This window comes from Melozone crissalis, unplaced genomic scaffold (assembly GCF_028551555.1).
Source record: "Melozone crissalis strain CALT ecotype California unplaced genomic scaffold, PUWL_Pcris_2 ptg000045l_1, whole genome shotgun sequence".
Lineage (NCBI taxonomy): Eukaryota > Metazoa > Chordata > Aves > Passeriformes > Passerellidae > Melozone > Melozone crissalis.
Window position 1 is genome coordinate 29,132,886 of NW_026535823.1, and position 21,063 is coordinate 29,153,948.

The following is a 21,063-nucleotide window of genomic DNA, read 5'->3' on the forward strand; positions in this document are numbered from 1 at the left end:
TCTGTTATATAAACATTTACTGCAACACGTGGAAAATTTTATCAAGTTTGATCTAGGAAAGGAAGAGAGCTGTAGAGTTTAGGCTTAGCAAATTATCACAATACTGAACTCCTACAAGAAGAGCAAGGAGTTTTGAAACAAAACATCCTTGCAATTCAGTCTTCAAAAAGAAATGTCACATATGAAAAACTGAAAAGCAAAACCCACTGGAAACCTCTTGCAGAGATTTCAGTATAGGGAAGCATTTCCCAGCACTGGCCAAGACCATCAGTTTTGGTCACAAAAGAGCATAAACTGAAAAAGAAACATGGACGGGGGGCTGAACCCTTCCCTCTAAAGGAGAGACTGAAAATGAACAGTCCAGTCCTAAATCTGAGCCAGAGCCACTCATGGAATGTAGGCTGAACAACAGATTATGGACTTTCCTTCTGCAAAAACATCCCACCCCAAGAACAGGAGCAGAAAAGGAAAATGTAACCTCCAGAGTGTTCCCCAAGCCTGAAGGGCCCTCTCAGATAGCAGCCTGTATGGATGGCTTCACAATGAGAAGAAAATAAATCTGTCTAATCCCCGTGCTTCCTCCACACACACTGATTTTGCAGACAATAACCTGAGGAAAGACTTTTCCGAGTGCCAGCTACTAAAAGGCGTCTCAGTGCACAAGCTCTGCAATAAAAACACTTGGCACAAAAAGCTCACTTGGAGATTATATGCAGATCAAAGCTTGGTCTGTGTAGCACAAAGGGGCACATGAAATATGGTGCAGATAAAGAGAAGAATCAAAGCAGATTTAGCCCCAGTTCTTGCAGACTCAGTCCCTCCAGGGGGGCAGCCGTCTGGCTGTGACACAGCACAGCACCCACAGAAGTGTAAATTTAATTTCCTCTTAATAACAATAACAAACTCATAAGAGCTATTCTCTTCCTGCAGCCGAGGAGACTGAAGCAAAAAAGCACAGATTATGTGACTTCCTGAGCTTAGCAGCTGAGTCAGGAGGGAGAGAGTCAGTGAGCAAGATCCTGTGTGAGGATAAGAAGCTGCTCAAGTCCAGGGCTACACTAAGCTCTACCTGTACAGTCCATCCTAAATAAAGGCAAGTACTTCCCAGGAGCACCCCAGGTAAGAGCCTGTTTGGTTGGACTCAGGAAAAAAAGAGCTTAAAAGGTTACTTGGGCCGAAAAAAAAAATCCAAATTAATCCTCACCATTCCCTTTGCTTGATGAAAAAAGCATCCTGCTGCTGGCTTTATCTCACCTGGGGAGCCAGAGTGGGACATTCCAGAGAGAGCAAAGGTGATGCCCTTGTGGGTGCCTCTGTGACAGACACACCCAGCGATGCTCTCAGCTGGTGTGGCCCTGTCCCCAACCCCAGAGTCAATTAAGGCAGCAGGACATGGCTGTGCCAGCACAGCAGCCTAATTGTGATGAATGGATCTCTGATATTGAGCTGCTTGGGTGCTCCAAGAACCTAATTTGTGAAAAGAGAACAGCACTAAGGTAATAAACTTCTGTCCAGCTCTCATAATTTGTAATAATGTCTGACAAAGACCAGATATGAATTTAGTCATTGTCTTCAGAAGCAAATGCTAAGCTGCTCATGCAGAAGATCCATTTATTAGATATATGAATTTGGAAAGGGGCAAAACAAAACTGGAACACATATATGGCAAACTTCCCATCTTCACTTCTAAGGCTTTTCAACTTTTTATTTATCAGGAGTGAAAGTAGCTAAAACTCAAAATCCTTGTCCAATTACTACAAAGCCCAAGTTATCTTTTAAACACGCACTTGCAAATTTTGTTCCGGGACAAAGAAAATCCTAAAGGGCAAGGAAACGTTTTCAGAGAGCTTTGGAAAGGCAAATGTGCTACACTGAAGCTGAGGTGCTGGGCCTCCCATGAGCCTTGTACCATTTCCCTATTGTTCTGCATCTGACACAGCCATTGCTCCATCAGGATGGTTAAAGCAAAGGATTTGCAAAGCATAAGCAAGAAGCAGCAAACCTCATCCTTGATACTGAAGTCAATGGCCCCATCAGCTCAGCAGTGCCCCAAATTCCATCAGGAAGGAGCCCCTACAGGCTGCAGGGCACTGTTTTGTGTTGCCATCTCACTGTTTCAGGGTGCTGCACAAGGAACAGCCCTTGCCTGTGAGTCACTGTGACAGTCTTTGGGATGGCAGCTGCTCAGTGCTCACTGTGGGATTCCCAGGGCTGTAACACAGCCGAGTGTTTTCCCCCTGAGCTCCCACCTCACCACACTCTGCAAAATGGTCAGTGGATCAAAACAGCCATAAACATGCCAGTATTGCCCTCTCCTCTCAAGCCAAAGCTCCCATACAGCTCAAGTGCAGCACCTTTGACCACACCTTGTATTTTATCCTGATAAATAGATTCTGAAAGACTGATTGACTAAATCTTGAATTTGAGGGAGCACCCTATTCTGTAATGAGACAGTTTCTTGCACTGAACCTCTCCATATTTTCACTGTGTTCATCTTTAGAGCTTGTGAATGTCCTTTGAGCAGCCCTTACTTTTTACAAGCTTCTTTTGTTCCTTTACACCAATATTCCTCACCCTCCTGAAACGCTTTTGATTTACATGAACAGCACAAGCAATTCTTTCATACAACTCCTGGGAGATTTGGAAGTAATTTTTTTGGCTTTAGCTGTCTCAGATCTTAACTGCTTCAGATTCAGCAAGCATTACCAGCCACCCTCTTCTTGTAGCCTGTGATTTGAAAAACTCCTCAGTGAGAGGCAGCCGCTGATTCTCTTGATTTCTCATGCAACCCCTATAAAGCAGAGCTTGAAAAGATCACAAAAACCATACTCAAATTTAAGTTGCACTGGATAGTCATCAAACAGAAACTTCCTTGGACCGTAAATCTACTTGCACAATGTAAGAAACTTTACTAGAAAAGGGGAAAAAGGACAAGAGGGATTTATTTTGTATTTCTCTATCTATCTCCCAGATACTCTCCCTAATTTAGTAAGACTTTAAAGGGAGCTGAGAGAAAGCACAGATACAGGGAAGAACAAGAGCAGAAAAGGATTCTATGAATTCACAAGCTGTGTACAACCAGTTTGTTGTGTTCATGAGCCAGCTGAAAATGATGCAAAACAGTTGGGAATTTCACATGACACCATCCTGGTATTGTTCAAACACAGAAGTGATTTCATAAGCAGAAATTAACCAAGATACAGAAGCAAAAAGACAATGATAGACTGCTTTCAGTGGCTGATGATGGACTTGGGGTGTACCTGTATGTCACCAAAAATGAACCTGTAGTGATGAGCTTTACTATCCAGAAACAGCATCATGAACAACCAATCCTGGCCATAAAGACCAAACCATTTTGTTTTCAGTTTCCCTACAGAAAAAAAGAGAGGAAACCTTTTCCTCTGAGTTACAACTGCACGTATAAGCAAGCTTCAGACAATCCCATAAATGGGATCATTCATCAATAAATCCTTCATTTGTTCAGGTCCCACAGCAGACACTTCACCTCGGATATAAACCATCCGTAGCAACATGACAAGTGTGTGTGCAGCACTTGAGCCCTAAGATAAGAATAAAATAAAATGTAAAAGGCAAACCTCAAAGAGACTCTAAAGCAGAATAAAGAACTTGCAGGTAATTTTTTGCTCTATTTTCTTTTTCTTTTCCCCTTGCATTATCCCAAGGTAGGAATTCCTGAAGCTGCCCTAGGCAGGGGCTTGGCACATCATGTTCCAGCAGTTCTATATTTTAACTCAGGCAGTGGACACTGTTTTTAAGCTCTGCCCTGGCACCTTCCAACAGCAATCCCTGCAGTTCCCATTTGCACATTGTAGTGCCCAGATGTTGTTTCTTCCCTGCTCATTTTCATATAAAGCAGGATGAATGTTTGGTTTTAGTCTTCTGCTGCTAATTAAAATCTCCAAAAGCAAACTTTGATTAACTCTCCACACTCAGACCTGGCCACACAGCTGAGAGCACAGATCAGCTCTGTTGGCTTTTCTCTCTCCCTGCCTTGATTTCCTGTCCTGGCACACACAGGATCTGCCTTTCAGAAAAGCTCCCTGGCAGTGCTGCCCTCACCTTTTACTGAAATGCAGGCAGCAAAGCTTTTCACAGCTGCCTTGTTTCCTACTTATTCCTTTCACTCTCGCCCCTCTGCAGCCCCTGCACACATCTGGTCTTTGCTTCTCCCCATCAAACCTGAACTTACTCATTTCTGCACTCCCACCACTGCTCAGCACTGAGCCTTGTGCATGCACAGGTTATGCTCACACATCATTTACACTTTAAAATACTTCCAAATTCCTGTGTCACTCACAGGAAAGCATTTGGCTAATTAAAGATCTGCACATAAAACCTTTTACAAACCAACTCAGCCTTTTTAAAAGCAAGGACATAATAAAAAAACTGGATTCAAATCCATATTTTGGCTATCTAAAAAGAAAAAAAAAAAAAAAAGTACTTTGAGCTATGCAGAGCCAGGGCTGGGAGCCATATGCAATATTTTTAGACACCCAGATTTCTTATTTGCTTTAAATGTCAGGGCACTCCAACTAATTAGTGTTCTGCCTCACCTATTCACAGAGCTGCCTTTAAAGCCAGCAGGAATGCTGCTGCCTGTTCCACTGGGAGTTCCATGATGTGGAACGAGGATGGGAACCACAAACGATTAGGAAGTATTAACAGCAGAGAGAGGTAGGATGCTACAATTTAAGGACACAAGAGGCACTGCTGTAATTCCACAATTGGCACCACGTGCTGGGAGCACCTGGGAGATGCTGCTCCAGCCCCTGGGCTCCCCTGACACATGGGCTGCCACAGGCTGAGCACACACAGCACCCACCAGAAAGGTCAGCAGTACAGGGATCTCATTTGGGAGGACAGCTTTTATGAGCAGGTGTTTTTGTACTAAGCAAAGATCTACTGGTATGTGAAATTTATGGCTTGTTCAACTGAAAGAGAGGGATGAGAGCAGGTATTTGTGTTTGGCATCCAGTGGCAGTGGCCTTTCCTCTTCTCCTTACACAAGGACCTTATTACATAAACTAAGAGGGATAAAAAAGGTATTTATTCATCCCCATGGACTATCAGAGTGAACAGTGCTCTTGCTGACTTCCCGGTGCTCCTGAAGGCAGAACATCACCCAATGACTTTACTTCCAATAAATATCTATTACTATCACCCTGCAAACTCCATATACATTTAAAACCAATCCTTTCATGTAGTTTCCCCCTCTAATTACCCTTGACAGTGAAGGACACCTGCCCCCCTTTCATCTGCCCCCACAACAGGAGAGCCCACAAACCCACAGGAATTCAGGAGCAGTGACAGTGCTATTGCTCCTACCAGGGCAAACACAAAATTGCAGAGCAGCCCACCAGATAAAAATGCTCTGAATAGGAGGGAAAATCACCAGCACTCCTGGGGTGTAATGCTTCCCAGCCATCTCCACGAAAAAAAGAGTGGATTTCAAAGGGGGGGATGTAACTTTCTGTTCTGGCACCTGCTGAATGTCCCCCACTGCTCTCCAGGGAGGTTTCAGAGCATCTCGGCTGCCTGTGCTATTATTATGTCAGCACTTCTCCTGCTAAATCCTTTCCCAAGCAGTCTGAAATCCTGCCATTGTAATTCCAGGTGTGCTGAAAATGGGCCTGAAATTTTCTTCTGCTGTGTGATGCATTAACCTGGCTTAAAACCACCGGGACTCGCACGCAAACTCTGTATTTTGGGTGCTCTTCTTATAAGACTAAATTGCAGCTGGAGAAAAAGCAATGTGGCTCTGCTGGAGATTCATTTATCTGGATCACAAAAGGGTGGTGAATACAGGCAAAAAAATTCCCAATATAACTGTATACTTGGAGTTTTCTGCCATGGGACAATAGGGGAGGGATGCTGTGCAGCTCCACGATATAACAGGATCCAGAACAACAAATACACTGACTTTCAACTTCTTAGCAAAATCCATCCCAAATTTTGGTTAAGCATATCAAACATTGAAATTAGTAAAAACCAGAAGTGTTGGCATGGTAATTTTTACTACAACAGCTCTATACCCACCCCCATATGCAATGGAAGCCAAATGGTAATTGGGAATACATTAATATTCCTAATATTTACTATTTGGAAGTGTTATTTATCACTGTTATAACTATATAACAGTGAGATTCTCCATACCATAATGCAGAATGCATGTAAGCAGCACTTCCTTTTTTTAACTCAGTCCTGGGGTGCTTGGATTAAACATCAGGAGGCCAAATGAGACTATCACTAAACTCACAAAATCCCATTTTCTGCCTTTTTGAAAGCAATCAACTTTTTACCCTCTTCACACTGAAAAAATACAGCTACCACAAAATTGCACAAATTATTTCAGTTTGGATAATGTGTCTGGAATAGCTTTATTTTCTCTTCATGCCCATTAGGGTCAGAATTCTCACAAGGCAGTTTCTGCATATCCTGACAACAAGCAGGCTGTACTCAGAGCTTTTCCCTTTTCTAGGTGAAAGAAGAGAAATTTCAGCCCTCAAATCAAGCCTCTAGATCCCCAACACTTCACAATATGCACAATCACACCCACATTTTGCCTTTTGGGTTCTTTTTTTTCCACAGTAACAACACTGCCAGGATACCTAAGGGTTTTTAAAACCCTCATCCAGCAAACTGAGCATCTAAAGAAGAGAAATCCAGAAGCTTGTGGCTATTAAAAATCCCTGTGGAGCACTGTGAACCATCCAAACTGCCCAGGGCCCAGTTTGGAAGGCCAATAATGAATGAATTACAATAGTCAATAAGGGATGTAATTAAGGAAGTAGGTTCTTCTGGCATTTACATTTTGCTAGCTGCCACATGTCCATGAAATGTGTTATTGTTTCCCCTTCTGAAGTACCAGGGTCTATAAATACCTTTTAAGAATCATACACAGATTTTTAAGCCCTCTCCTCTGCCATATTCTAATTAGACACATTTATTGCATGTAGAACAGTAAATGCCATGTTTTACTGGTCATATTTACAAGCACAAAGATGGAAAGTGTCAGGGAGCAGGGCATGACTCCCAGTCAGCTCAGAGGGATCTCCTGCAGGCAGAAGCTGTGGACAATGCACAAAGAAGGGTCCCAAATGTCACCATTTTCAACTCTATGTGCAAAATCTGAGTTTGTTGTTTTACAGTTATTGCTCCTTATTGTTAGTATGCAATATTTTTTATACTGCAGCCCTTACAAGTCCTCAGCATGATCCAAGACCAAGCATTTCTTACAGAAAAAGTTCCTATAAATAGATAATAGTGAATAAAAAAATAAAGAAAGAATTAAAAGGTTATCCCAGCAAGTTTAAATTGTATATATTTATACAATTTAAATATCTATATTTAAATTGCAACCTTTAAGAGCTAAAGGCCAGATGCCCCTTAGGACATCTCTGGGATGCAGGAATGCAGTAGCTCCTCAGCATCATCAGGTTTAAAACAAGTTTTTAGCATGGGAGTATTTTAAGGAAAAAATAAGGAGGTACTGCATGAATATGTGCAAAGAATTTCTCCAAAAGATGATGGGTAGGATAGCAAGGGATCTGGGAGTCATTTATTACGAAAACTGAATAAATGAATGGTGAAAGTTGGTGCTATGGATGATTCCTCAAAAGCTGATGAAGAATAAAGGCAGCCATGAAGAGGCTGGAAAAAAAACAATTCAGCAATGGGGTGATAAAAGAGAGAAGGCAGATCCAGCCCAGGAATGCAAAGGGAAGTGTGACATGATCAAAAGAATAAGCTGAGGCAGCAATCCTGGCAGTCACAATGGATTTCAAAAATAAAAGTCAAATTTGTCAAGGACAAAGAAAGGGATAACAATTGAGACATGACATGAAGAGAGGCAGGACTGGGTTTAACTCTCAGTGTGAAAGTAAATACTGTATTTCAGAGCAGGTGAGAAGAATTCTGCAAGATCTGCAGTTACCCTGGGTGTGGCAATGCAAACACATCACCAGCCAAACAGGCTGCTGAATGTACAGGGCTGAATAAGAGATGATGCTGATATTTTTGCTCAGCTCTCTGAAAAGGAGGTCAGAGAGAGACCCCTGGGAGTCAGGATTAGAAGGCCTGGTTCAGCCTCACTGAGCTTGAGCTGTTGGCTGAACATGCAAAGAAAGGGCTGGAGAGACACATCAAGACTGGAGCAGAACACTGAGCTGGCATCACCTGGTTCCACACAATAACCAAATTTATGTTTGTAAATGAAATAACTCTGGCAAAAAGCACAGCAAAGAGAAAAAAAAAAGATATCAAGGACAGAGAGCACACAGGAAATCCCAGATGAAAACTGCAGGAGAGGATCTAGGAAAACAGGTCAAACCCAGAGACAAGAGTCATGGAGATCAGCTGAGAGGCCTGTGTTTGGGATCAGCTCATGGGGAAGATGCTCACAGAGAGCTGCACCTGAGATCAGCCAGAGAGAGGAACTTTGGGAAGTTCCAGAGAAAAGGAGGTCAGAGAGAGACCCCTGGGAGTCAGGATTAGAAGGCCTGGTTCAGCCTCACTGAGCTTGAGCTGTTGGCTGAACATGCAAAGAAAGGGCTGGAGAGACACATCAAGATTGCAGCAGAACACTGAGCTGGCATCACCTGGTTCCACACAATAACCAAATTTATGTTTGCAAATGAAACAAATCTGGCAGAAAGCATAGAAGACAGGAAAAAAGAGATCAAGGATATAGAACACACAGGAAATCCCAGATGAAAACTGCAGGAGAGGATCTAGGAAAATACTGGAATCATCTATCCAGGGAGGTGGTGGAGTCACCATCCCTTGAAGAGTTTAAAAAAAGACTGGATGTGGCACTTGGTGCCATGATCTAGTTGAGGTCTTAGAACATGGGTTGGACTCGATGATCTTACAGGTCTCTTCCAGCCTGGAATTTCTGTGATTCTGTGAAAATATCCAGAGACAGGAGTCATGGTGATCAACTGAGAGGCCTTGGTGTGGGATCAGCTGCTGGGGAAGATGCTCACAGAGGGCTGCACCTGTGATCAGCCAGAGAGAGGAACTTTGGGAAGGTTCAGAGACACGAAAGGGACAAAACCCACTGTGGGAGCTCCAGGCAGGGACCACCAGCATCCTCCTGGCCAATCCCACCCTGTGGCAAACACAAAACTCAGTGAACTCCTCACCCCATCTCTCCTGCTCGCTGCGGAGCAAGGAGAGAGCAGGAGAAATTAATTCCTTCTTTTATTTCTATTTTTAAAGCCTCAGAGACGCTCAGTGAAAGAGACTGTGACAGTTTGACATTTCATCTGCTCCAGCACATGTGCTTCAAGGAATAACTGCAGATCCAGGATTGTACCTCGATTTCTGGCCAGGGATGCCAGAACCAACAGATTTACAGCAAAGTCAAGAAGTACCTTTGGTACGTTTTAAACGAGGCCTCTTCTGCCAACAGTGAGAATTTTAATCCTGCTAAAATTCTCTTTCAGCCAAGTTTAGCTGTCCTGTTAGCAATCTATCAGCATAATTAACACCATCACTCACATTGCACAGGGAAGAGCAGCAAATCCAGGGGTTATCAGCAGAAATCTGATAAAGCCTCAGAATATGCTGGGAAATGCTTAACTTGAGAAATCTGCACTGCAAGGTCAAGAGAGCTTAGAGGTTCAGGAAGATGGGCAAGATGCTGGCATCCAAAACACTGGCTGGAACATTTCAGAGCCATGACATGATCTCAGTTAAACAGAACACTCTGAGGACAACAGGATTATAACCTCCCACCATGTGCATTATTTATTTGGATGTCATTAAGATTTAAAGCAGAAGCACCATCACCAGTTCTGTGGAGATAAATTAATTTTTTTTATAGAATGCTACAGGTAAGAGGGCACTGAGTAACACCACTTCAGGCAGGTAAACCCTCAAAGATAATAAAATAAAATCAAATCCTTAGCAAAGATAATGAAGGTTGGAGGAACTGATAGATAACAAGAATAGAGAGTCAAAATGAAATAAATGTATTTATACACATGGTTTTCCTTCCTGGGTTTCACACTGCCAGCCTGAAGAAAATGGCTACACATCAAATTCATGAAATATGAGTAACACACTGCAATAAATACCAAAATCCTACCAGAGCATTCCTAGAAAGGTTACAATCCCACAGTCTGGGCCCAAGAGCTTTATTTCAATAAGGATAGGGGCCAACATCTCTGAAAGAGAATAGGCAATGCAAATGAAACTCACTTTTGGGGTGCTACAAAAGAGGTAAAAATTGGTGAGATGACTGTCATTTTCATCAGCTGGGTTACAATCCATCTGTTTAGGGTGTTACCCATAAATAAACAAGATACTGACACTGATTTACCCTGTTTTTTCGCCAGTGGAGGAATCCAGATAAATAATTTAGCTATACAATACCTCATAAAGAGCTATATTTTACAGCATACTCTGTCAATCTGCACATCCATGCAATTACAGAAATTTACTTTAACAGAAAGAATTTGTTGCTTAGAGCCAAATAGTAATTTCTTGCTTTTATCTCATTTCTTTTTCACAGTTTAGGGGCTTGCCATTGAAGTCGGCAGCATTTTGCAATTAGAGACAACAAGAGTTTAAAAGCACACCTCACTGCATGGAGGTGGAAGGAAATCTTTTCCCAAGCATTTCAGAGGATTTAATTATTAGTTTCAAATACATTTTTGGAAAGGAACCTGCAAGTAAACAGAGATTTATGGCCACATAAATAAACAATGAGACAATTACAGGCTCTTTACAGAGCCCAGATTAGTCACGCAGGTCTAATGAAGCATCACTGAGCTATCACAGGGAGATGGCCTGATGTGTGTGATTAACAAAACAACATCCAGGAACAGCTAAACAACACTGCTGGGCATCCACAAAATCTGCACTTCCTTCCATATGCAGAGTCATGGCTTTTGTTGCTTCCTTAGCAAATCACCAATCTCTACATTCCACTCCAAAAGGGAGAATATTAAATCACACAATGCAATTATTTGTATTTTTGCCATCTGAAGATCATGCTCTTGAAAATATTAAAAAGCCCCCATAAAATAAATTAGGAATATATTGCAGTATTGGGGTCTAGCCAAGATGGATATGACAGAATAAACAGTAAAAGAATTATTTTCATGTAATATGCAGCAAGGAAACCTCTCAAGTTGGATAGAGCAAGTCTTGTGTTCAGCAATAATTATGGTAGTGTTTTTTTACAATAAAAACTAAAAGAAAATGTACATCCCTCAGGTAAGGCATATATTTAGCAAACATAATCTGGAGAAAGCAAATGGGATGGATGGAAAATATCTGACAGCTGAAAAAAAAAGGTGCATTTATAAGATTAATAGGGTCAAACCCGATGTGTAATGACAATTTTTGGCATACACACAACAGGATCCTGTTAGTCATATTAAATACAATTTTTTGCTATCATGTTCTAAACACACTGACAAGTACTTGGAAAGTGGAATGAAGGGACCTCTTTAGGGTAATCCCTGGCATGGAATGATGGAATATAAGAAAGGATTGTTATTATTTCTATTGCAGTGCTGTAGATGAACCATATTGGACTGCATCTACAGTGCAAACTCGCAGCAAAATCCTTCTTGCATTTTTCTTGGTGAGATATATTCTTTCCAAATGATATTCCACCTTCAACTCAATCTCCTTCATGGATAAATTTACTCAAAGGGCAGAATTCCTGATGGCTGGAATAATACTATTATTAAAATCAATACTTTGTGATGAATATTATGTCTGGAACATATTAAGGAGTGCTATAAAGTAGAGGAAGAAAAAACCCTGCTTATCATTTTCAGTAGTAACCCAACCAGAGCCCTTCATCTGTAACGAATTATGGAGCAATTCCCCTAAATCATCTGGATGAAGTCAGCTATGACACTGCCAATTTTTAAAAAAAATTTGCTAGTTTTGAGCTACAAATTGATTTTTTATTGTGATAAATTAAAATCCAATGGCAGCCTACAAGACACTCAACATGAAGGAGCCCACTTTTTTTTTCCTGAATATTTTTATTCTTTTCTATCACATTGGGCTGAAGCTGGGGCGGACGTGGCAGCAATAGACAATGGTAGATGTGAAGAAAGAACACTCTAGAAAGGTAAATAATCTTTCCAAAATACCCTTTTGGGAATTCCAAAATCATGGAAATACAACCAAGGGAAAAAGCATTGTGGGGGACAGGGAGGGTTGTTAAAGGAGGAGAAAGCAAATGCAAGATTATCCAGACTCTTCCTGCTGCATAAAAGTCAACACCAAACTCCAAACTTTATACACTCTGATGTTTAACATGGAAATTGGAAGATCACTGTGAGTGAAATACAATCTTTTTTCAGCTCTTTACGGCTTCTTCCCATCCAAAAACCTGGGCTGAGCAACCCCTAGCTTTGCCAGCTTTTGGGATTTTCCAGCAGGAACGGGAGTGAGATGACAACTTCAGGCTGGCAAAGCAGAGACAGGCTGGATGAGAGAGACAAAGAATTAATGGGACAAGGGTGTGAAACTCTGGGACAAGGAGAGACCCAAGCTGGGAAAAAAGCCCAAGGGATGGTGGCTGCGAAGACCTGGCAGAGGATTTCGTGCACCTCTGCTCCAAACCCTTGACATGGGAAGCACGACTCTCCTGTTTTGACAACAACGCGTAAAAACCGCTGTGGAAAGCTGCCCACATGGCTCTGTCACAGCCCTGCTGCAAGAAGGACAACTCAATAGTCCTGCCCATCACTCGGGCAGCTCGGGGGCAGACATCTGCAAGGTGGATTTAAGGGTTTCATTCTAAGCCTCAGTGGGTGAGTGACAGGTTTACTATAAGGATGATATAGTTATGTCAGATTTAGAGTGTGGGATGTCAGAGCTATGAAATGAAGGAGACTGTTCCCATGTCCCCAGCTCGCTTTCTGCAGACAGGAGAGTGTGCAGGATGCTGCAGGAGAGGCAGCTGGAATAAAGAACACCTTTGTTTCTAAAACAAGTCCTCTCTTCCCTCTTTATTCTAAGGCAAAAAATTCCAGTGTTTGAGAAACATTTAGACACAAGTGCAAAAGGAACAGACTTTCTCTTTCTTCTTTTTTATTTCCCCCATAAAAAGCTTTAATCTCAGGAAAACAACTGTGGTTGGGGTGCAATTTGCACTGACAGCCCTAATTCTGACATTTCCCATATTCAGAAACCCCAGCAATGCCCTCTGAAGCACAGCTTTTGCATGGATACTTTACACAACACATCCCAAATGAGCTTTTCATTACTAACTACTCGTATTATGTATCAGTGAGCTCAATGACATTGATTTTCTAATAATATAAATTAACTGGCAAAGATAATTTCATCTATCATCAGTAGGGTTTTATTTCTGGCACCGTGTTAAATAGTTAATCTTCCAAAAGATTAAATCAAGACCTTTTTAAAATTCAAGGCAGAGCTTAAACTGCTGTAAAAATCTTCTTAATTATGATTAAAACAGTTTGTGTGTTGTTGCTTTTTATCCAAGTAGTGTAATGTTTTGCTTAGGTTTCTTCTTTTAGAGCAATTTGAAAAAATCAAACATGGTGTTGCTGTGGCAGAAACTGTGTAAGGCACGAAAGTCTCTGCAACTTCCTCCACCAGATACTACTGGGGAAGTTGCTGCTTCACAGAGACAACCTCAAATTTTCTAGAATCCCTTACCTCTCATTCCATACAAAATATAATTTTCATATCACTGACAATGCAGAAGCTACACTCTACAAGTGATTTAAGGGATGATAACCCTTTATCAAATTTCTGAGATGCTTCATGTGTGTTTGCACCAGTGAGATTTCACTGCCCAGCCAGGAAATGCTTCTAAAGTAACCAGGGAAAGATTCAGCTCTGTCCCAGCACACAATCAACTTTACTTACCCCTGTCTTTTCATCAAAGATTTTGATTCCCCCAAAGGAAACTGTTAAGAAGACTTTTTGTTTATGCTCTCCTTTCGATCGAGCCGCAGCAACAATTCCCTGTGCAAACAAAGAGCAGTTTTAGTTGGTTTCCTGACTCTCCCAGGTGCCACACATTTACTTGTGGACAATTCACCCCTTTTCTAGGAAAACTTAAAGGTTTTCCAGGAACAGCCCCCTCCTTACTTCTGGCTTTCTCCTTTTTTTCAAGGTACCACATCTCTTTATGCTACCCAGAGAGCATTTCAAATGTGCTCCCACTCCCAACCTCTGCACTAGCTAATCCTCCATGAAATTTGTTTTCATGGAACTGAAGGTCATTTCTAGCACACTTTTCCTAGCTATAAGCTCTTCTATTTATTTATTTTTTGAATAGGGAAAAAAAAAAAACCCAGCAAGCAGCAGAGGACAGAAAATGTCAATGAATTTAGCTTACTTCACACTCATCTAGTACAAGCAAATTGAGGTTTTTCTAGAAGAAAACTATTTTAAAAATCAAACTACACCTGTGCTGTGACAAACTACTATTGAGGGTAATTTTTTTTTTTCAGGATCTCAGACCTTTACTTTGTAAGAGAACTTGCTGATACCATCTCATGCATTATTCTCCCACAGCAGAATGACAACAGTAACTTCTGTTTCCACCTTCCCAGGAGCCTGTCCTGACCAGCAACACTGAACTGAGATCAAATATACTCAGTTGCACTCCTAAATGAAATTAAAATATTTAGACTTTGGTTCTCTGCAATTCCAATGTTTCAACAACAATTAACTTAAGTTTTAAGATGTTCATTGCTGCCATTACAAGGATCTGATGTTGAAAGCCACCCCAAGACTTTATGGGTGACCTCAAAATTCATGTTATGGGACACTGGGTTTCCAGAACCCATGAATTAATGCTCTGCCCTCAAAAGTGAATTTCTAACACTCCCTTCCTTTAACAGTTTTAGTCATTTCCCAGTACTGTTTAGATTAATCTTGGCACCTGCAAACAGGTATTAGGCACCTGGGAAATGTGGCAATATTAGTCCATGGAGGAGAGAGACAAAAAGGTTTTGTGCAGCAGAACAGTGACAACTCTCCCCACAGTGCCAGGACGAGAAATGATGAGAAACACCCAGCACACATTTAAATCAGGCAGGAATATTGTGGCTGATGTCACACACCAACAGAGCAACTTTTGGAGCGGATTAATTTCTGCCTGCCATAAAAGTGATTTGTAAATTATCTCCCAGATCCTGCTTTTAGGTTGTTGAACCACAAGCTGAGTGTCACCCCATGCTGCTTCCCTAATGAGTAACTCATTCCTCCTGGATGGACTGGAACCCTGTGGGCTGGTAGTGCACCAGACACCATTTAGTGATTTCTCCTCCTGAAAAACCAGCAATGGAAAATCCATCAGCTCTCTAGGCTGGGAGGGAAATAAAAGGGAAATAAAAGAGAAATAAAAGGGAAAAGGCAGCAGAGGGTTTGCTGCTAGACCTGGTTTGTAACCCTGCAATGCAGAGGGGAAATGGGAAGTGAACAGCCAACAGTGCATCAGGAAAACACAACCTATCCTTCCTCCTTTCCTTCCCAGTGACTCAAGTTCTTCCACATATCCCAGGGTGAGGGACAGAACAATTCCTACAAGAACTCATTCTCTGAGAGAGACTGGGCCATAGAGGGATATCTGTCAGCTCCAGAGAGCCACCCTTAGCACCCCTAGTATTTCAGACTCTGTCTACACTCCAGTCTTACACCCAAATCTGCCTTTGCCATGGCTCCATTTCATCCCCAAAACTCCAGGGACTCCTCTTTACATTCTCATGCCCCATCCCCTCAATGCACTGCCTGATTTTGCAGCACATCCGCCCTTCCACTGCTGGTGCAAGACATTCTCCTCCCAGGAGGACACCAGCTCCCCCCAAATCTGGCTGCCTACACCCGTCACTCACAGGAGGTAACAGCCAGAGGCAGTGCTGTAGTTGATTAGAAATGTCATAGAAAATGCTCTGATATCCCATTTTCCTCCACAGTCATTTACTTCCCCTTTTGCATAATAAAATTATTCAATTTGCAGTGTGTTGTTTGTAATTTGTGGACAAATTGCAGTGGTGTCAATCACGGAGTAACTACAGAACTCAGAGATAATGTATTAAAATTAAACCAGGATAAGCAGCACCAGGCAGGAGTTCATGCAAAATTGACTGATTTCAATACATAATTAACCAGACTAAGGCTCAGTGTCATGAAAGGAGAACGAGAGCAAGTTCAGGCTGAATTTGACTGTAACATTGAAAAGTTTCACTGCACCTTGAGTTTCATCATGGAGTCCTGGCATAACTTGTCCCCTCGGGCAGCAGAAACCTCATCGATCCCGATCAGCTTGGCCTTGTAGCGGACACCGTCCCCCTTGAACCTCTTTATCAAAGTGGCTTCGCTGCGATCCTGACCTGCAAACACAACATGCACATGAGGATACCCACAGCAGGGCAAGGAGGAACGAGTGAAGGAACACAAGCAAGTGGCAAATCAGGTCTAACTCCAAACATTTCAGTGGAATTAGAAGGGAATGCTCACTTGATAAAACCTTTTGGCTACCCCGAAGGAATTCGCAGTGGAACTGCTGCCATGCAAAATCTCCAGAACACAAATAATTTTTTACAGAAGTAAGAGATAAACCTGAATCACAGCTCATGCATCTCAAAGTCTCAAGCTGCATCAAGGGAAATAGAGGTTGGATAATAGGAAAAAGTTTTTACAGAAAGGGTGATAAAGGTTTGGAATGGCTGCCCGGGGAGGTGGTGGAGTCACCATCCCTGGGTGTGTTTCACAAAGCCTGGATGTGGCACTGGGTGCCAGGGTTTAGTTGAGGTGTCAGGGTATGGGTTGGACTGGATGATCTTGAAGGTCTCTTCCAACCTTGTGAATTCTGCGAAAACTTGTGATCTGTACAAGTAGTTCTAATCCCAATACACAGGAGAATTCTGCATTTTGCAGACAAGACTCTAACAGAAACATGCTACTATTTCCTTACAAAATGACTCATCTAAGCAATATTTACACTATTAACACTTGAAAGGTGGAAAACCAAATACCAAATTGTATTCTTTGTTTGTAGAACACTGATGCTTTAGAACTCCTGGTTCTATTCTTTTTGCACATAAACATACACAGAAATAACATAACTGGCAAAAGCTGCTCTCATAGGCTCACCCTAAGAAGCTTAAAGAAAGGCAAAAAATATGTTTCTTAATAAAGATGCTTGGATTTTAGTTCTCTCTTTTTTCTGCTATTTTACTTTCATTACAGTAGTAGCAGCAGAGTAGTAGTAGTATTTAAACTATTAAATTATTTTTCATTACAGTAGTAGTAGTAGTAGTAGTAGTAGTAGTAGTAGTAGTAGTAGTATTTAAACTATTAAACTATTTTCATCTCAACCCACAAGTTCTCTCAGTTTTACCCTTCCAATTCTCTTCCCCCCATCTGGAGGGGAGTGAGTGCCTGCATGGTGCTTTGTTGTCAGCTGAGGTTAAACCATGACACCAAGGTACCTAAATTACCTGAACCACAACAACCCACAAAAAAGAGACATCTTTGTCAGGAAAAGTTTCCCCCCCTTCCCTGAGTATCTGCAGAACAGGTTTTACTGTGTCTCAGCTGGAAGAAAAATGTTAGTTAGGGAATCAGTCTTCCTAAAATTGATTAAACATATATTTTGCAGCTGCCTGTGGAATTTTTTGCTAGGATCTCAAAAAAACCCAGGAGTGAGCTGTAAATAACTGCAAGCAAACAAACAACAGCCAAAGCACAAAGAAGCAGGCAGAACAGTGAGATATTACACAATTTTCATTTTCTTGGACCCAACAGATTTCTCAAAAGAAACCTTCCCTAAACATGGACAGACATTGCTAAAATTTACACTATTGCCACCTAAGGGCTCTGGTCAGATTCTTCCAGATGATGTAAAAGAATGAACCAGAAATCAGAGTCTGATATAAAGGGGAAACAGGTCAGGAACCAGTCTTAGTCTACACTTGAGAATTCTGGCTCAACCTTTCTCCAGAGCTCATTCCTATTTAAATGTCAGATTAAAGCACTAAAAAGATAGTATCATTGATATAATAAATTTTATTAGTATATGAAGATTAATATGATCTGATACTGTACAGCTGTTTACTGATAAGAAGTAGTACAGAAGCTTTGGGGAAAAATTCCAGTTTGTTTTGCATTTCTATTAAAAGCACCTTCATTAGCAGTCAACACTTTGGCCAACTTTGCTAATTTACACACTTATCAAGTTGATCAACCAGTTAGGTTCTAAACTATGGAATTAAGCCTTTACAATACCATTATGAGCATATATGATCAGCAAAGAGCACTTCCAAATGAAGATATTCATTTGGTTCCCTTCCCCTCAGAGTCAAGCACTGGGAACTAATGATGGATTAAATGCATATTAAGAAAACAGAGCTATTTTAAGCATTTTGAGATCTTCAAGTATGTTTGAGCTGACAAATACTATTTCTTTCAATGAAAAACACCAGCTCAGAGCAATGTTTTAATGCCTCATTTGCAGCTTTTCAAAAATAAGGAGGCTCTGAAGTGCTGCTGTGATAGTTCAGCAGCCACCCAAGTGTTTCCCCTGATTTCTTCTCACCCCTCAAAATAACTGAGCAGGGCTGAAACTTCATGCTCTGACATTATCTTGTATTTAAAGGAAAAAAAAAAAGGCAAATGAGACACAAGTGATGAATCAGAAACTCTCAGCAGTGCTAATATCGTTCCCCAGGGAAACGCCAAGGCAGATGTTGGCACCATCAGCTAGAAACAATGAAAAACCATTTCCCACTTTCAGCCTCTGGAGCGGGGCAGGAGGGTAAACATCTGGAGACACAACAAAGTACAACAATAACAGTGGACTTTTCCATATGTCTTTTATACTTGCAAAGACATCCTGTTGATTTGCAATAAACACGATCCAATTCCAACAGCTTCCTTACCCGAAATTTCCAACTTCACGCCTCCGTTGGAGCCAAAGGCAGCTGTGAGCTGACAGCAGGAGCATGTCAAGTATTCAAGAGTCTTTTCTGGGTCCAAGTCGTGACTGTGACCCTGCATTCATCTGTTATTTTAACATTTATACTCGTTTCAGCCTCTGCTGTGTTTTACTGCATTATTAATCCCTGCCATTAACAGCCCACTCAAACACAACTTACAGCCGTGTCTGCTTCGGCACGAGTCCCATGTCAATTATGACCCAGATTAGGCAGGATGAAGTGCTTTTGGGATAAATGACTGGGAAAAATCATCAGCCTGAAAATGATGTAGATATTTGAAACCACGGTGGAAGCTGCAAATTGCTGGAGACCACAAATTCATCCGTGAAAGCCCAGAGCATATGTCCCGTGCAGAGCACGCAGAGCGCACACGCACACTGCCCTATATTGTGGGCCAGCCATCTGCAAGCCACCACTCCTCAGCACACACCCACATCTCCTCTGGTCTGTGTTCACCCACATTCCCAAATTTTGGTGGTGAAAAACTCCCTACCTGCCTGGGAAATTACCACGTGACGCTGTCAGTGCAGCTGATTTTACAGCACCCATGAGGTGTGTGAGATTTATTGGGAGGGTGATATTTCATTGGAACCCTGGACACTTTGGAAAGTAGATAGTCCAGACTGTCATAAACATCTCATCATTGAAACAAAAAAGGGTGGGGTTTTTAATGACAGCTCTTGAACGAGGTTCTTTCTGTATTTGAAACTGCATAAATAAAAGCTGCCTGAATTACGAGGCTGTAATTCTTCCCAGGCTTCAGAGGAGGGGGAGTGAGAATATCAAACCACTAAACCAGAGGCTGTGCCAGTGCCAGCAACATGCCCAGGGAAGTGAATCTTTCCTTCCATGTAACAAGCAGAGTCAAGCTTTGCTCCTTTGCAGCTTCTGCCTTCATCAGGGGAGCTCTGCCATCAAGCCTGGCTCTCCAGCCATCCCTGCCACCACACTGGATGGGTCACAGCCTCTGGAAGGAAAATTATTCTGGATACAGGGATGCCCTTACTGCCAGAGCTGAGTTTTATTTCAATACTGTGAAGCCACATCTTGGGGTTAGGTAACATCTCCATGGTGCAAATAGGGACAGTCATCTGTGAAGGTTTTATGGAACACTGAGGCTTGAGATCAGAAATCATTATTAGGCCACGATCTGCAGCAAAATTAGAAGCCCATGTTTAATGACAACCACTCCTGTCTCCGCAACACACTTCCTGAAATGTTGTTTTAGCAATTCTTGACTAGAGAGCAGCACCCATGCCAAATCACTCTGGGTAAGCAGCTGATGTCCATTGTAGCTGTTCACCTGCCCCCTGCACAGGGAGGAATCTCCCCCGAGTTCTTCTTCAGAAGAACTTACACCACTATCCTTTACATCATTCTAAAATGATCTTAAATTAAATGTCTGTATCAAAACTATTTGAGACCAATGGGTGCTTTCCAGTGATTTGCTCTACAATGCTTTCATAGTGTTTTTCATAAGCAGAAGGATTTTCATAAGAAATAACCCAGGCATTTTTTCCCAACTCAACACAAGCAATTTAAAATCCAAAATGGAACAAGGTCATCAAAATTAAAATAAATTTGATTCTCATGCCACAAATGGAGAAAAAATGCAGAGGCTCAAAGTCTACTAAGAAGTCATACAAATTCAGTTTAAAAAGGTGATCACTTTTAATTAGAAAACGTGCTGATCTCAATCCAGGGAAAGTTTTGTTTGCAGTGTATAGATTTATAATCCTCAGAGGCCCTTAAAATGTAAATGTAAGAGTAATTATTTCATTTTTATCTACTTTTGTGGATGTCACCACACACCCTGGAGCCATACATGTTCCAGCTGGACCCCCTGCATCTTCGTGAGAAGGGAAACACGACCTTTGCTGCAGAGCTGTGACATTGCGCTTGGACCTTCACACTCTTTTAGGAGAACAATAAATGCCCAAAGCTGGGTGATGCAGTGTGCTCCCAAGCTGCCATATGAAGTGGAGAGAGGCTGAGCAGCATCATCAGCATTAAGGTACTTTATCCATCTCACTAAAGCTACTGTAGAAGTCCATAAACAAGGTCTGGAACGCAATCAATCATTTTTATT

General features: G+C 41.7%; 1 protein-coding gene across 11 annotated transcripts in view; it reads right to left on the reverse strand.

The window, feature by feature from the left end:
* Positions 1 to 21,063, reverse strand: part of DAB1 (DAB adaptor protein 1) — a 414,997-nt gene that overhangs the window by 39,956 nt on the left and 353,978 nt on the right. For all 11 annotated transcript variants that reach the window (XM_054285850.1, XM_054285852.1, XM_054285858.1 and 8 more), the window contains 2 exons: positions 16,228 to 16,367; positions 13,894 to 13,992 (listed from right to left, as the gene is read on the reverse strand). In XM_054285850.1, the coding sequence (XP_054141825.1) occupies positions 13,894 to 13,992; positions 16,228 to 16,367 (239 nt within the window). The remainder of the gene's footprint in view (positions 1 to 13,893; positions 13,993 to 16,227; positions 16,368 to 21,063) is intronic.